Here is a 19,085-nt window from a genome sequence, read left to right as displayed (position 1 = left end):
CCCTTAAAATTTGAGTGCTGGAATAAACATGTTAGCACCGGCGTAAAATTAGGGGCATACGTTCTAAGCAGCATTGGAAAAATGCCATCCGGCCCACTAATTTTTTGCCTTGCCGGGGTATGTGTGTACGTTAGGGAGGTTACCTGCGTTCGCCGTCTCGACAATTTTGAGGGTAGGGACCTGTATACTCTTTGGCTCCACGTAGATTTAGAGGACCGCGTCCGGATCTATGCGTGTGTTTACAGGTCCCATAGTGGTAACGCAGAAACGGATCACCTCATGGGCTGCGTTCCAGCGGCATTTGATGACGTGCTTGCACAGATCCCCTCCGCTGAAATCGTAGTCTTGGGTGATTTCAACGGGCACAATGCCGAATGGCTTGGATCACGTATCACAGACTACGTAGGGCGATCTGTGCATAATTTTGCATTGGCGTATGGTCTGTCCCAATTGGTTGAGTCGCCAACGCGGCTCCCGGATGTGGATAGTCACATGCCGTCCTTATTAGATCTTCTGCTGACTACACATCCCGATGGTTATCAGGTCTCTGTCGACGCCCCTCTCGGAACGTCCGACCATTGCCTGGTCATGAGTGTAGTGCCTATCCGACGCCAACGTCGCAGACCACCAGCGACCCGCCGCGTTTGGCACTACAAGTCAGCAGATTGGGATAGGATGCGTTCCTTTTTTGCATCCTACCCTTGGGGCAAGGTTTGTTTACCTTCGGATGATCCTAGTGCTTGCGCCGTTGCAGTAACCGATGTGATGCTGCAGGGCATGGATATTTTTATACCAAGCTCTGTAGTACCGATCGGTGGTAGATCACAGCCCTGGTTCGATGCGTCAGTTAAAGCAGCATCTGACTGCAAAACACAGGCGTATCGAACTTGGGTTGCGGCGCTAGGCTCAAAGGATCCGAAGAGCAAATATAACCGTGCCTCCAGATTTTTTAAGCGGCAAATCACCCGTGCGAAATCGAAGCACGTCGTCAAAATTGGCGAGCAGCTTTCCAGTTATCCGACCGGAACACGCAAGTTCTGGTCGTTGTCGAAAGCTTCTCTTGGTTACTTCAACCAGCCGTCCATGCCGCCGTTGCACATGAGGAATGACACCCTGGCCCATACGGCAAAAGAGAAAGCCGATCCTGTGCACTCTTTCTGCCTCCAACTCGACTCTTGACGACAACGGAAAAACACCGCCAACTAGGCAAAAAATTATGCTCAATTTTGTACCCGGGGTACATTAAATATGACGAGAGCTCAGGTATAGAGCCCGTACCCTCCTGGGGTATAATCATTTTCAGGACCGCTGTCATATTCTGGTGGAGAGGGGGATAGGTTCCAGTCCTTGACACCAACTAATGCGAAACATAGCAGCACTAGGCACTCCACGCTGGTATTCTGTGCGAGTGTGATAAGGAACTCGGATAAGTCTGGCCCAATTGTGGTGACGGCATAAGACGGCAGCGTGACTCTCCCACTTCTAGTCTCCTCTTACGACATCCTTGGGCTTGGGACTCCCGACTGACTTTTTACGCTCCGGGGAAGCGCAGGGGATACCAATGTTGCGGTTCATACCCATGTATGGAAGTTGACATTTGGGAATTCGAAACACAAGGTTCTGCTACCCTAGTGAATGTATACCGATGTAACAAGAACGTGTGCATCTCTTATGGAATGCGTCCATGCGGCAACATGTATTCAGACCATGTATGTGACCATTAATAACAAGTACATCAGTCAAATGTAATGAGGTCTCCGCTAAGTATATAAAAATACTTGTTAAGGTCAATGACTCAAAGGCTTTTAGGATAAATAAATAATGTTTGATCTAATGCGTTTCTTTAATGTGAGACAGTTGCGTAAATCGTTACAATAATAGATATTATATAAAAAAATCTGTCGCAAATTAACAATTAACAACACATCACAGTTATAACAAGAAAATTTATTTAAGTTTTGTGACTAGAGTGAGAGTCTGTCATTATAATATTTGTTGAGAGGTCCTCACAATCATCACACGGCGTATCCGATGCTGCTCATGTCCTTATCAAAGTCTTCATCCCTGTAATACTTGATGGCTGTCAACCACTCTCCGAGCGACACTGACTCCCGCTGACCTCCGTACCGTCGCGGTAGACATTCGGGCTCTATGTATCTGAAAGATAATTAAACGTAACAGCTTAGATCATTTATACGTCTACATAGACTGTATCAGCTGTGAAAAGGTCGAAAAAACTCTCTTTTGAGCAATGCAAGTACACTCATACAAAGTTACATATAAATCGCGAGTGCAAAACGGATCATGTCAAGTGGATTCCACGTTCTCGCCATATTCGCAGCCGCGGAGGTGGAGTCGGGTTCTATATAAAAAACAACCTTAAGACTAGAGTATTAAAACATCCCAGCTGCAATGATATCGAACAAATGTGGATAAGCTTAGGCATTGGCGGAAAAAAGCTTGTAATTTGCACTTGCTACCGTCCACCATGGTAGAACACTGACGTCTATATTGGAGCGTTGCATGAGTCACTTATTAGTTTCTCTTGGGCTGACAACATAATCCTAGTAGGAGATTTTAATATCAACATTTTAGACAAAAATTCTTTAGGATACAAGAAGCTGATGGACTTTTTAGTTATCACGAATTTGTCGCAACATGTAAACAAGCCGACACACTTTACAGTCCATGGGGAAACATTATTGGATTTAGTTTGCACCGATTTGTCGTTAAGGCGTGTTTCAGTGGAACACATTAGTAACCTAAGCGATCACTCTTTTATTTCGTGTGAAGTTAATGTAGCGAAGGAAAGGTTCGTTCCTAAACACATAACCTTTCAAAGACATTGATCCAATCCTATTCGGTGACTTTATATCTCAAATTGACTGGGAGTCTTTTTCAGATGTTGAAAACTTAGACAGCTATGTTTCCAATTTTAAAAACATCTTGCTTTCTATATTTGATATACTTTTTCCAGTAAAAATAGTTAAAGTAAGAAATCATGACTATCCGTGGATCACGTACAATATAAAGTAAATGATGAAACGTAGGGATGAAGCTTACCTAAGATCTAAAATATCAAAGAACAATGCACACATAATATACTATAAGGAATTAAAAAAAATTGTTTTTGATGCCGTGAACGTGAAAAAAAATGCTATTTCAGTACCTACGTTAATTCGTATATTCATAAGTAGTGTATGCTTGCATGTTTTTATTTTTGTAGATATTGTATACTTGCAAAGTTTGTGTTTAGAAGGACGTAAACCTGTTTAATTGTATTTGTGGATGCAATGAAAGTGTTTGTGTGTACCTCTATCTCTACTGTAACAGTGAAATATTAGACAATTAACGTTAGCCAAATTTTAATGATTCATTTTGAGCTGTAATTCATTGTAACTGTCATGGTGTCCGGTGCGTTAGTCTCCACAAAAAGTTAAAGTTTAAAATCATTAGTGTTGATAATTCTGTCTTACCTTAGTTTTAAAAGGCAGTCCAGTGTCCGAGCTTCAACAACAAGTGTTATCTCATAGAAAATCCAGTAGATACTGCACTTTTGAAACTACATTTGAAATCCGATCACACTCTACAAGGTTTGCTTAAATTAAAGGTTTGCAAAAAGTGATACAAAAGTGAGTTTGGTGAATATAATCAAATTAATCATAATCAATAATACGCGTAACCACCAATTAGGCGATATTCCAAGCTTAAGTGTTTAATGATACTAAATTGTGCTTGAAAACAAATTGAGTAAATTTTGTGTTGGTGTAATTTGTGAAGGTACTTTTAAACTGCATCTCAAGTTCGCTCATTATATAGTATCAACGAATTAGATTCGATTCGACTTAGATTCACACAATTCAAATTAACTCGTGAGTGTTGTGTAGCTTTGTGGTATCATGTCGGACTGATACCGCCATAAGTTCGATCCTCACCCAAAAGAACATTTTTTTTTCTTCTCATAATTACTGTCACAAGTCTTGTTTATTTTAAAATTATTGAATTTAGAAACTATTTTTTATTATATATTGTTATCGATCTGTAAAAATTGCTGACATACGTATCTTGCTTGTGTGTTTTTCTAAGTACACAAATATATCATAATGTCTCAGAAATTAACAACATGTGCTGGATGCTTAAATAAAATTACTAACAAGGAATATCTATTATGCTATAGATGTAAAGATGCCTATGATTTGGTCTGTGCGACAGTTAACCGTCAACGTTTCACGGCAATGGATAAGGAAAGAAAAGATAAATGGATATGCCCTGGTTGCCGAAATAAGGAAAAAAAGGTCGATAGCACGAACACTCCAATCCATCCTACATCTCAGCAAAAAATTTGCGACAGCATTCAAACACCAGAGGAAGACAATGTAACATACCGTAAAAAAATCATTCAGTCAGAACATAGTTCACTCGTATCACCTCCAAATGATATGGCCATCTTATCTGTGATCAGGACTGAAACCCAAGCGGCGATCAATGACTCATTGCAAACTGTTGTCGAAACAATCATTAAACGAGAATTGGCACCTATAATAGAGAATCTCTCTGTCCTTCAGGAATTTGAATCTGGTGTAGAATTTCTTAGTGGCGAATACTACCGAATAAACAAGAAACTTTTGGATTCCGAAGAAAAAGTAATTTCTCTCTGTAAGGACAACATTTTGCTAAAGCTATAAACTAACCACGAGAGTTAATTTGCTGGATCAACATTCGCGAGAAACTAACATTGAATTAAGTGGTATACCGGAAAGTAAAAGTGAAAACTTGATCACCGTCGTAAAACAATTATGTTCCACAGTCTCAAACCCTATACAGGACATGGATATTATTTCATGCACGCGAGTTAGGAAGATGAATGAAACCAATAACAGACCACGGTCTGTTGTTGTTGAGCTTCCTACAACAAGAATTAGAGATAACATTCTATCTGCAGTGACTAAATTCAACAAAAGTAATTCCACTAATAAATTGAATTCTGCACACTTAGGCTACGGTGGGACCAAGTTGCCAGTGTTTGTTTCGGAACACCTCGCTCCAGTTTACAAAGCCCTACATGCTCGTACAAGACAAATTGCTCGTGAGAAACAATATAAATATACATGGGTACGCAACGGCCGCATATTTGTTAGAAAAAATGATCAATCTCCCGCTAAACAAATAAAGTATTACGATTCGCTTAACAAATTGTGATCAGCCTATCCGTCAATCCCAATAATAATCCGTAGACTAAATTACAAAATTCAATTGTTCTAGTAATTCATCGAAAGGAAATGGAGGAGGTGTTATTATGGCTGTTTCCAAACATTTAATTTCAAGAAAAGTCAACCATTTCGAAAGCACCAGCGAAGATTTATGGGTCTCAGTGAAATGTCGTTTCGATAATGATAAAGTCTACAAGGAAATACTGTTCTGTACACTATACTTACCCCCTCCGGTTACGGCCACCACACTGGATTATATTCTAGACAATTGTAGTTACGTTATGCAGTCTTATTCTGGCAAAATCATTATCTTAGGTGACTTCAATCTGGGATTTATTGACTGGAAATGTGATAGTAGCAGCTCCTCTCATTTGCAACCAATTAATTATAAAAGTAATTTAGGATACCGTTTAATCGATTTTATGTCCTTAAACAACTTGGTTCAGCATAATGATGTAAGAAATCAGAACAATAGATTATTAGATTTAATACTCTGTAACTTTGAAGGTATATCTGTAGAACATTGTGGGAGCCCATTGAGCAAATTCGATCCTTATCATCCAGCATTAAATGTAGAAATAGACACAAAATTATCATATTCGTATTGTATAAACAAACAAATTTGTAATTATAGTTTTAGGAAAGCAAACTATTCACTAGTTATTGTAGAGTTGAAAAGAATTAATTGGATGTCAGAGCTCTTACCTATTAAAGATATCAATGTTGCCGTCGCAAAATTTTATAAATTGTTGTACTCTATCATCGAATCAACTATACCGAAAATTAAAACTCGTAACCTTAAATATCCATTTGTGGTTCACACGTGATTTAATAAAAATAATAGCTGAAAGAGATAGAATTCGTAAAAAGTATAAGATATATAAAAATCCTAGGGATAAGATAGAAACAAAATTATGTAATAAGCGGGTCGATTCCATGATTTCATCTTAGTATTACGATTATATAAATAATACTGAAAAAGCAATTTTTCAAAATCCTAAAAAGTTTTGGTCTTTCGTCAAACAACAACGAGGTAGTGTTTCAAATAAGCCTGCAGAAATGTTTTTAAATGAAAATAAAGCTCATACAGGAGAAGATATTTGTAATTTCTTCGCTCAGCACTTTTCATCTGTTTATTCTACATCCTATAATTCTTTTAGTCTTGACAAAGGTGACTCCTTGCCTCAGCTATCACTTAGTAACATTGTCATAACGGAACGAGCAATCGAGAACACTATAAAATTAATTGACGTTAGTAAAGGTGCTGGACCGGACGGGACCAATATTTATTAAAAGGACAGTAAAGCAGTTAACACTTCCTCTCAAAATTATAATTGAAAAATCTATTAATGCTGGTGTATTTCCTACTGATTGGAAGATTGCGAATGTTGTACCCATACACAAAAAAGGTGATAAATGTAATATCAAAAATTATAGGCCCATGTATCAATTTTAAGCATATTTCCTAAGATATTCGAAAAAAATATTTGTCCAATTTTAACCAGACATCTGGAGAACGTTATGTCGAATGCACAGCATGGTTTTCGTAGACGCAGGTCAACTCTTAGTAACCTTCTTGGTTATGTAACGGATCTTTCTTCGGGCGTAGACAACAAAGCTGAGATTGATTGCATATACACAGATTTTTCCAGCGCTTTTGATAAAGTGAACCATGAAATACTTCTTTCAAAATTAAAATTATATGGGATTCATGGTAAACTATTAAATTTTTTACAATCTTATTTAAAAGATAGAAGGCAGAGGGTCACTGCAAATGGTTACACTTCACATACCTTTTTTCCTAAATCAGGCGTTCCTCAGGGCTCACATCTTGGTCCTGTTCTTTTTAACGCTTTTATAAACGATATTTTGGATCAAATGACATCTAGTAAATGTTCTATGTTCGTAGACGACTTAAAATTTTATAAAGAAATTAAGTCTCAGAATGACATAAGACTTCTTCAAACTGACCTGGATAATATTTGCATCTGGTGTAATGTAAACAAAATGATACTAAATCCGGAAAAATGTATATCGATCACTAGAAATAGAACTGAGACTGCATCATCTTACGTCGTTAATAATGTTCCTTTGGAGCAGGCGCCATCAGTTCGTGATCTTGGTATAGTTATAGACAAAAAACTAAATTTTATAAATCATATTGATAGCATCATACTTAAGTCTTGGAAAATTCTGGGTTTTATTAAGCGTACTTGCAATGATTTCAGAAATCCATTTGCAATTGTGTGTCTTTACAATGCATTGGTACGAAGTGCACTTGAATACGTTTCACCGGTTTGGAATCCCCAATATAATGTCCATATTGATAGATTAGAGCGTATTCAACGTAATTTCACTCGCTTTCTAGCTTTTAAAGACAAAACCTGCCCTTATCGTGCAAACTATAAAACAAGACTGGACCATTTCAATATGAATTCGTTGGATATAAGACGAAAAATAACTGATGTGTCTACTTTACATAAAATTATACATGGTAGGATCATATCCCCAGAATGTCTTATAAATGTAAATATTACAGTCCCTAGAAATAGACCAAGATTCCCTATTAAAATATTTTCAGCCCAACAATCAGCAGAACTAATATAGGTAAAAACGCCCCTTAAACAGAATTATGAGCTCTTATAACGATATCACTGCAAAAAATGGTAATATAGATATTTTTCTTATTACTAATATCAATAAATTTAAAACCGACTGCATTAAAATATTAAGATCTTAGTTATGTAAGTTAAATATAAGAAATAAAGTAATGTATTGTTGTATAGTTATAAATTTTATAAATCTCTTTTTTTAAAGTAGAAATGTATTTAAGTTATTTAATATCACCATTTTTGTATAACTCTTCATTTCTTTAATTTTAATTGTTCAACTTTATTACTCTTTTCGCACTATTGCAAATGTTGTTTACACCTGTAAAGACATGTCATATTGTACTATCCCTTGTGTACTTGCTAAAATTTTAATTTTATAATGATGTGTTGTTGGTGTAACTATCTAAATAAATAAAAATAAAATAAAATAAAATAAGCTCTTTTTAATAAGGGTGACTTAAAAATAAATCTTATACGGACCTTGAAACTTTTAATTATTATAAGGCCACGCAATCTAGCGGACCTGGGCTGCACTTCTTAGCTTCAAGAATAATCAATCAAATCGGTTATAAAATATAGCAAAAAAGTGCACTGCTTGCGGCCGCTTTACAAACACAGCAGATGGTGCTAGGTGCTCGAAATACCCGTCCTACTTTCATAAACATTGTGTTAACATCCCGGCTGAAGGAACAGTTGATGCGGGTTGGCTATGCCCAGATTGTAAAGCTCGTACTCCCCACAAAGACAACACAGAGCTCCCGGTACGGGGTGTCAAATTCATATCAACTTCTCAGTAGTCAAGTTCCTCGTACGGCTCTTGTACAGATATGTTGAAGGAGTTGAAAAATATAAATGCTAATATGATGAGTATCAAAGATGATCTTGGTTGTATGAAAGAAGATGTTAGTGTACTTCGTGGCGCCGTCGAACATTTTAGTGGGAGTTTGGACAATATGGAATCACGTTTAGCATGCCTGGAAGATAAATTTAATAACCTACAGACCGGTCAAAACTTGCAGTCCAGCCCGGAGGTGAGTGGCCTATTATCAATTATGGAGGATTTGAAGGCGCAAGTGAACGATCGGGATCAGGAAGCTGTACGCAACGATTTTGAGATAAGTGGAATACCGGAGCAGCCCGGAGAGAGTGCAGCACATCTCGTATGTAGAATTGCAGAGAAGCTGGGTGTGACCTACGAAGAGCGCGACCTTGTACTAGCGGAGCGCGCGGGGGTGCGGCGAGTGCTATCTGGTGGCGCAGGCACGCCGGCGCAGGCGCAGGTGCAGCCGCGCCCGCTTGTAGTGCGGCTGTCGCGCCGTTCGGCTCGCGATGCTTTTCTGCATCAGGCACGGGTACGGCGCAACGTCACTACAGAGGGCCTCGGGCTCACCACGAGTCCCACTAAAATCTGCATTAATGAGCGGCTCTCTAAATTCAACAAGATTCAAAATGCGCACAATTGCGCGTGCGAACAATTGGAAATATGCTTGGACAAGGCAGGGCCGTCTATATGCACGTCGCGAGCCAGGTCGAGCGGCTTTTCGGATCCGCAACGAACAGGATCTCAAAAAATTGGAGACGCAGGCATCCATGCTGCGGAGACGCGAGCGGCAGACTCTATAATATCATAGGTCACATAACTGAGACGTCACGTTGCCCGGTTGCGGTAGTACACTCTTTTATGAAATTTCGACTGACTTATCGCGCTGATTTTAATGTGGTTTATGTATGCATGTTATGTATCAGCTAATTGTTTTTTTATTAGTTTATTTGTTTGTTTCAGAATATGTAGATACGTATCTTTTATATCACCTTTTTAGTTTTAATAGAACACTGATGTTCCAAGTTATCACTACCTTGTTACCAAACATTCCTACTAGCTTTGGATTATTATTTTTTTTTAATTAATTAATATTATATTATAGTAAGAATGTGACAGAATTATTTGTTATCGCAAGAAACTGTTATTTGGATATTTACAATAACCCCTTTTATACAATTTATTTCATTAGTTTCATTTTATGTTATTTATGCAACAATAATATGGTATATATCCTTGATATACATAACTTTATAATTTTATTAGTAAACATACACATAATATGCTTTTATGAGAGTTTTCTTTGTCTTCGTTTGGTTCACTGCATGGTTATATTATATACATTAATAACAGAAACTAAAAATGATTAATAAATATCTAAAAGTTGGGTTGTAAATGCAGGCTCTCTAGACACAAATCATGATAACCTTATTGCAAAAGTTAATATGCTTGACCTGGATATACTAGCTGTGAATGAGACATGGTTAAGATCAGGGGAAGAATCCCGAGCCCCAAATATCATGTGATACAAACTGTGCCATAAGCCACGACTTCATGAGATACGTTCACGTGGTGGAGGAGTTGGGTTTTATATTCGGAATGGTATAGTTGCAAACACCCTGTCACCGTCCACTGATCCACATCATAGATCTGTTGAGCATATGTGGCTCAAGCTATCTATAAATGGCAAGAAGCTAGTAATTGGCACAGCATACCGGCCCCCATGGCAGGACATAGACACATTTTTTGATGCTCTTACAGATGTAATTAATGCAATACCCAGTCATACTACTTAATCTTGAAAGGTGATTTTAATATAAATCTTCTTTGTCCTGACGAATCAAGTCGAGGAAGCTAATAAATTTGCTAAGGTGCCTAGGCTTAAATCAATTGATTACATCACCAACTCACTTCACAGAGTCTACACAAACATTGATCGACATTATTAGTTCCGATCTTACAGCAAAAAATATATTTGTTGAACATGTTGCTTCCTTGTATGGTCATTGTTTGGTTGGATGCCAGTTTAATATTAAAAAACAAAAGATTGAACCCTATACTATTATATATAAAGACCTATTAAATACATTAACAGCTTTAACACTGACTTACAGGCTATAAACTGGGATAACATGTTAACACTAAATAATGTCAATGATATGGTAAATAATTTTAATTCACAAATCCTTGCACTTTTAATCTACATGCACCAATTAGAATAAATCCAATGAAAAAAAATCCCATCCTTGGATCATAGACTCCATTAAATTAATGATGAGACTGCGTGACAGAACATTAGCAGATTATCATAGAACAAAGTGTGACAGTAATATAAGAATATTATAAAAGCTTAAAAACATTAGTAAACAAGGCACTATATAATGAAAAAGTAGCATTTTTTAAATACAATATTAATAGTAAAATCAAACAACCTAAACATTTATGGAAGAATATAAAAAAAGTAATTTTACCTAAATCTGGAAGTGAACTCTCTTCGCACTGTAATGACCCTAATATGATTAATAAACATTTCTTCAAAACACCTTCTGTTCCGAACACACAGTTTTCTTACATTACTTTTTTTGAATATCATAAATTTAATGATGCTATTTTTCACCCTCAGACTATATCCATGAACAATTTAATGAGAACTTTAAAATCATTGAAATCCAAAGCTGTAGGATGTGATGGCATCAGTTTAGATATGATTTTATTGTCTTTACCAAATTCTTTAGATGCAATTAGATGTATTATAAATACTTCCATAACAACTAGTGTTTATCCCGATAGCTGGAAGCAGGCTTTAGTGAGGCCTCTGCCTAAAGTTCCTAAACCTGCACAGGTGAAGGATCTCAGACGTATAAGTATCTTGCCATGTCTCTCAAAGGTGCTAGAGAAAGTGGTGTGTGAGTAGATTACAGTCTACCTGGGGAAAAACGATATGTTACCAGAGACACAATAAGGTTTTAGGAAATGTCGGAGCACAATGACTGCCTTGCTTGTTGTCACTGACAATATGCTTAGAATGCAAAACAGTGGTCATTGTACTCTTCTAGTTCTGGAGTTCTTCTAGTTGGATTTTTCTAGCGCTTTTGAAACAATAAATATAGATAATTATAAAAATTAAATTACTGACACGAGAGTGAGTCAGGGATTGAAAATAATACTCCGCTTATAGGAACGAGCCTTTATTTGGGGTTCACTTTTTCTTAACTTGCACTTCGCCGGTCTGCCGCTGTTCCTATTGTGGGCGGCGCGGGCGGTACCTTCAACGCGTCACACCGCACCAAACACTAAGTCTCTTCTATCTTCTTCTTCTTGTAACACTTCTACTTTTCACTACTTCTTCTTTTCTTCTTCTTCTTCTTTACGCTTTCGAGTCAGAACTAGAACTGCCGTAGGCCACGCTTAGTACGGCTTATATACCCCCGGATCCGTTCTGTTTTCAAAATGATTCTCCCATTCCATCTTTAAATTTAAATTGTACTAAAAAATTCTTTTAACTATTTTTATCCTGCTTACACATTTTCCATCCCTTTTTTTCTGTTCGATTTGATCCTGAACTTACTAGAAATTTCCTTTAACTTTACAAAACCCAAAAAAATCCATACACTGGTAGGTGTATCGAACCCGGGTCTACAGCGTCTAAGTGAACACTTTTCCGCTGAGCTACGAGTATTGCTGACGGAGCAGTTGAAGTTTGACAACTCTCGTCATATACTTCGAAGGGTTGCTACGCAACATTACTATGGATTTGACTTTGGTGCATTAAAATGGTTCAATAGCTACCTTCGTGAGCGTCACCAATATGTAAAGCTTAAGCACCATAACAGTTGTTCTACCTTGACATCTGAGATTTTACCGGTTGCAAATGGATTACCACAAGGTTCTATTTAGGCCCTATACTATTTATTTTATGCACAGCAGACATCAAAAACCACATTAGGCATTGCAAGTACCACTTTTATGCTGATGACACCCAAATTTTTATATATTGTAAGCCAAATCAAATAGATAACGCGGTCCAGTTGCTTAACAATGACCTTAGTAGCATTATGTTGTGGGCCCAGAAAAACAGCTTATGTCTTAATCCGGTATAATCAAAATACATAATTTGTGGCACCAAAAAACAACTTACTCGCTTAAAGTCTTCACCTAACATAATCTTGATGGGTGAACCCATTGAATGTACATACGTAGCACGTAATCTTGGTCTTCTTCTCGACTGTAAACTGCGATTCCATGATCACATCACTAACCTAGTCAATAACTCCTTTTACAGGCTGAAAGTATTATACAGGATGAGACCTTATCTGTCGAAGGAAATGCGTATCCGTCTCGTTGAAGGTCTAGTTCTCTCAAAGCTGAATTATACAGATGTCGTCTTTGGTCCGCGTTTAGTTTCCGTAACAAAAAAACTGAGAGTTTCTGATTGTTTCAATATACCACATAGAGCCCACGTAACCCCTTTCTTGAATGAGCATTCAATGTTAAAAATGAAATACCGGCGAAAACTTCATTTGGCTTGTCTTCTATTTGGTGTGTTAAAATTCGAGAAGCCAAAATACTTTTATGACAAACTATCAAGAACGGCTAGTCTTAGGTGCTGTGGGTCACGGCAATGTTCTTTTCAGATGATCATTGAGAAACATCGATCGGCGTCATTTAGGGGTAGCTTTCATTACTCGGCATCCAAATGTTCGAATAACATCCCGCCGCCCATTAGAAATTTAAAAAGTCTGCCTTTATTTAAAATGAAATTACGACAATTTCTTCTACAAGAGCAAAGAGCGCAAGAAAGCTTGGCTCAAGATATGAGTGTATTATAGGTTAGGTTCAGGTTTGGTCTTAATATATTTATTAATTTGTGAATCGATTAGCATCCGAACTAGGTAGTTATTTGTAATCATCGTAGTTTTTCATATTTAGTAGGTATTTTCTGTCGGGTGCTGGGTAGTCCTATTTCATTTTACCTTGTTTTAAATTGTAATAATATTCTAATATAATTGTAATATGTTGTAGTAATGTTTTAAATTCAAAGTCTTTCCCATTACTTGTGTTTAGTTTAATGTTCGTGTTGCGGAATTAAGGTCGAGATTTGTTTGAGGTGATTGATTTTAACGAAAACACGTGTAGTTGATTCAACGCTGTATTGGACACTTATATAAAAACAAAGTATTACAAGTTACAACGTTTACATATACCTATATAGTTATAATTACTAATAGCTAGTGCTATTGAAAACGGATCGCACATACCGCCCACCAAAAGGACGCTAAGGCCTTTTCTAAATTTACAAACAAACTATCTACTTGTAATGAAGGAGAACAATTATTTAATGCATTTATGCTGAATTGTACATTTTAATAAACAAAATTATAACAAAGATTAATCTGAATATAATGAAATTAATCTATAACTATTGGTAATGGACATAAGTTTGATATTGATCTTCGGATTGATTTTCCCTTGTATCGAACCGTGTATACTCGGGTTTTGTTGTCTGGTCCAGGATGTTTTTCTAATATCCGTGCTAGTAGTTCTCATCTTTTAATAGTACAATGTCACCAATTGCAAATTCTGGTGCGCTTTTCAGCCACTTAGGCCTCTGATTAAGCCGAGATAAATATTCGGTTCGCCAACGTTTCCAAAATGCTTGAACTAAACGTTGCGTATGTTGCCATCTAGATAGTAAATTCATGTTACTCTTTGTGTAGTCTCGGTCTGGAATAGTGACAGGTTCTTCTCCTATGATGAAATGACCTGGTGTAAGCACTTGTATGTCATCTTTCAAATCCACAAATGTCGATATTGGCGTCAAGGGTCTTGAGTTAAGACAGGCTTCGATTTGTGTCAAAACTGTTGCAAACTCTTCAAAGGTCAAATTAGAACTCAATATTATCCTCAAGTGCTGTTTTACTGACTTTACTCCTGCTTCCCAGAGCCCTCCAAAATTCGGACTATAAGGAGTAGTAAAGTGCCACTGCGTGCCATCATTTGCCAGTTCTGTGGCTGCATCGCTAGGCATTTGAAATCCGGCATCTTGCCACATCGAAATCAATTATTTATTGGCTGCCACAAAATTGGTACCATTATCGCTCCATATTTCATTGCATCTCCCTCTTCTAGCAACAAAACGCTTAAACGCTGCGATGAAAGCCCCAGAAGTTAAGTCGCTAACCAATTCCAGGTGAATAGCCTTTACTGCCATACAGATGAATATGCAAATATAAGCTTTAATAGTCTAATTTGAATTTTTTCAATCTCGTTTAAGTAAGTCTTAAACGTTTTACCGTAAATATTTAGACCATAGCTTAAGACTGAATCAGCTAGTGCATAATATACTACCAGTTTTGTATGTTTGTTCAGCACGGGCTCGAGATGATAGAACAGCCCTAGAACCGTAGTTTATTGCAAACCGCTGTCACATGTGTTTTGAAATTGAAGTTACAATCGATATGCAATCCCAAATACTTATAATTTTCTACATATTGAATATAGCTACATGCGCACGCATATTTATCTCTGTGTAGGCAGTCGTAGCTATGCCCCACTATACCTATATCCTTGTATTGGACTGTCTCAGCGCGTCTGTTATATGGCGAGTAAATATGCAAAATACTACTCTTAGTTTGGTAGTTTCTCTGTCCCTTCGCACCACAGCACGATATGGAAGGTAAACACTACGGTTGTTTATTTCATCAATTAGTACTTCTTCCATATGTTTCAGTTCTAAGTATTCTTCTAATACTCTGTCGTATTTTTCTTTCAATTCTGGTATTTGTTGTAATCTACTTTCTTGTTGTATCAAGCGCTTCAATGCTATGTCTTTTGTCTTTCCTTCAGGTGAGATTGGGTAGTTTGTAGAAAATGAAAGTCCATTGTTGTCTCTCTTGTAGGTTTCTTCATAAAAACTTTCACATTGTTGTTCTTCCTTCGTGTATTTTCTCTTGGTGTCTTGTTCTATTTCTCATAGTGTTTTCAAGAAGTCATCTGCAATTAATTGGTGATGCATAATGACAACTGAGGTTGATAATTCTTGTTGTTTGTCTTCCACTTCCCCAAATAAAATCCATCCAAGATTTGTTTTATGAGCACACGGGGACCCTGGTGGACCTTTGATAAGATTGTTTTGTACTATTTGTGCATACACGTCAACACCTAGTAATAAATTAATAGTACCTGGCTTAAAATAGTTTGGGTCAGCCAGTACTAAGCCTTCTAGACTGGGACCAGTCGGTGGTATAAATTTTACGGGATGGTATCTTGGTAGTCAGCTGTTTTGACAAAACGTTGGTATTTACTTTCACGGTGTAAGCTTCATCACATATTGACTCGACGTTAATCTGAACGATTTGTTTGATATCTTCTCTGGTTGATCCCACACCGACGACCGTACCTCTTATGGGGTACCGCTTGGCCTTGATTTGTTGTGCAGCTCGTTCACTTATGAAGCTCGCTTGTGAGCCTTGATCAATTAAGGCGCGTAGAGTAATAGAATAGTTGTCTTCACTTCTGACCTTTACGATTGCTGTTGCTAATAATGCTGTACAATGTTCCGTAGCTACATGTGACGTCATGATAGTTGTATCTTCTTTAAATTTCTGCATGTTTGTATGTGATGTTACTTCATGTTGTTTTGTGTCCTTACTCTCATTGTTGCATTCAGTAACGTTCACATCTTTGTTTTCGTGAAGCAGTGTATGATGACGCCGCTTGCATAGACGACAGCATGTTGGTATGCGACATTGCCTTACAGAGTGTCCCGCTGCAAGGCAGTAAAAGCATAAATTGTTTGATCTTATCCACTCACTTCGTTGTTCTAGTGACTTCTTTCCAAATTGTTTACAATGGCTAAGTGTGTAAATACCGCTACATAGTTGACACTTCTTCTCGTTACTTACATTCGTGGTAATGTGAAATGACTTCTCTCGCAGGCTAACAACGTTTGATTTTTGTTTTTCTGAGCTCTAATGTACGAAATCGGTTTTCCAGGAACTTGCGGAGTATATCGAGCGATGGCAGGCTGTCAAAGTCTCGGCAAACATTACTGACATGATTTTCTCAGTCTTTGTGCATTTTGATTTTTTGTTCGTTGAGATTTTTGCACTATCATAAATATTATAATTGTATCCCAATTTTCAGTCTTTACATTTATGTTTTCGAGACTATGTAAACATTCAAAAGTTGTGTCTAGTTAATTTTTTAATGAATTTGAATTATTTGTTACCATTTTCTTTTGCCAAAACAATCTTTTCATAATCGCGTCAACGGTTATTCTTTTATTTCCATACCTTCCTTTTAAAATGTTCCAAGCTTGCTCGTAGTTCAAATCGGTAACTTGTATATGCTTTAATTTCGATGCAACTTCTCCACTTAGACTTGTTTTTAAATAATGTAATTTTTGTACGTTATTCAAAGATGCATTGTTGTGCACGAGTGTAAGAAATAAATCGTGGATCGATAACCAGTCTTCGTATTTACCGCTGAATGTAGGCAATTGTATTTTAGGTAAAAGAACTTGAGTTTGTTGGAGATCACTGGATATTTGCGATGAAGCACTCGCGCTCACTTGCTGGCTTGCTAACAAATCTTGAAGTTCACTTTTTAACCCGATGTATAATTCTTCGTGTTCAAAAAATTCGTCTTTAGCAATATACGGCAGAACTTCTCTCTTCTCTTTCGTGGTAATGCGAATCAACGCGGCATTCGCTTGCTTGTATTCGTCCCAATAATCTTCCAAACATTTTAAACGTGATTCGATGTAATTCCGTGTTAATCTTGCTCTCGGACATTTTTTCAAGTTAACTTGTGTCTTCTTAAGCGTTTGTGCAATATTTTCCAAAATATTTAGCGATTTTTTCACTTCTGTAGCCATTATAAAGAAATAATTGCAATCGTAGCCAAAGTAATGAAATAATTATGTTTTTAAACTTCTTTTTAACTCGCTATACTATTGAATACTTGTGAGCCTCTTGCTAATCAGCAATTACCTTCACACAAATATAATCAAAACACAAGCTCATCTGATACTAAGTCTATCAGTTCCTTTAAACCAAATAATGTGAATAGCAAAATTGTAATGTTTAGTGATAACTTAGGTAAAGGTATGGGCCGGCTTATTTCAAGCGAGATGGGACAGGCACTAACAAATTATTGTTTACCAGGACTAACCTTTTCACAGATTGTGCAAAGGCTATCTAAATTTAACTTCACCCCTGACACTACCTTAATGTTATTAATTGGAAACAGAGGAAATACAAACAGAACACAGCTAATCAAACAGTTTGAGTGTTTAGATTCTCTAAACATAAAGAATGTTGTTTTGTTTACTTTCCCCTACGGTCACAGATTGTCACAATCTGAAAATGATATCAGATATAAATTGAATTTATCACTTGACATGTTGATATGCAATAATAGAAATAAATTCCATTTGATTGATATAAATAATTATCTTAAATCTAATTTCTCTATGAGAAATATTATTCCAATATATTTAAAACAACGATTAGCTATATCGCTATCATTTTATTTTATACAATCAGCCAAAAACTTGGTGTATCACACTGCTTCTATTGAGCAGTCTAAATTTGACATTGATAATAAAAATAAAACTTTGGAAATTATTCCAAACAATTTAAATTAATTTATAAGACAAAAGGGAATACCTCTTGCAATGAACCATGTTATAGTATAGTATCAAACAAATCAAAATTTATTTGTTGTAATAATGTTGTTAATCTGGTACACCAAAATATTCAGGGTATGTTAAATAAGGAACTTGAAATTGAAATATACATGAATTGCAATAACATACATATGCTCTGTATTACTGAACACTGGCTTAAATCACATCACATCATGTTTAACTTCACTAATCACCGAGTTGGTAGTTCATTTAGCCGAGTTAATTCAATACATGGTGGCTCATTAATATTAATTAATAAAAATATTAAATTCAAGGAACGAAAGGACATTGTGAGCCTCTCTGTGGAACTAGTGGCCGAGATAGCTTGTATACAATTAGATCAGTTCATTATTATAAGTGTGTATAGACCTCCATCAGCACCATATGAGGATTTTGAAAATGTGATGGATGCAGTCTTGTCTAGAGTTTGTAAGGGCAACAAAAGGATTCTGATTTGTGGAGATTTTAATATTAATCTATTAGAACATTCCTCCATGTGTACTAAGTTTAAAAGTCTGTTCATGTCATATAATCTCAGTAACTTGTTTATAGAGCCAACTAGAATAACACTGACCACAGCTACTTGTCTAGATAACATTTTTACAAATATAAAGCCTAACAGCAAAAGTATAATAAATCAACTAGAATCAGATCACTGTGGACAACTTATTAGTTTTGATTGGCCGACAAAGAAAACTATAACTAAAGACATCACTGTTGTACCAATTACACAGGGCCGTCTGAATTTATTT

General features: G+C 36.7%; 1 protein-coding gene across 1 annotated transcript in view; it reads right to left on the bottom strand.

Moving 5' to 3' along the window:
• Positions 1-2,015: 2,015 nt before the first annotated feature.
• The window catches only part of LOC126976090 (clavesin-1-like), a 51,169-nt gene continuing 34,099 nt past the window's right edge, over positions 2,016-19,085 (bottom strand). Inside the window, exon 7 of the mRNA XM_050824277.1 lies at positions 2,016-2,157. Within this exon, the coding sequence (XP_050680234.1) occupies positions 2,016-2,157 (142 nt within the window). The remainder of the gene's footprint in view (positions 2,158-19,085) is intronic.

The sequence above is a fragment of the Leptidea sinapis genome, chromosome 39 (assembly GCF_905404315.1).
Source record: "Leptidea sinapis chromosome 39, ilLepSina1.1, whole genome shotgun sequence".
NCBI lineage: Eukaryota > Metazoa > Arthropoda > Insecta > Lepidoptera > Pieridae > Leptidea > Leptidea sinapis.
The sequence above is the reverse complement of the archived record's forward strand: the minus strand, read 5'-3'. Positions and strand labels throughout refer to the sequence as shown.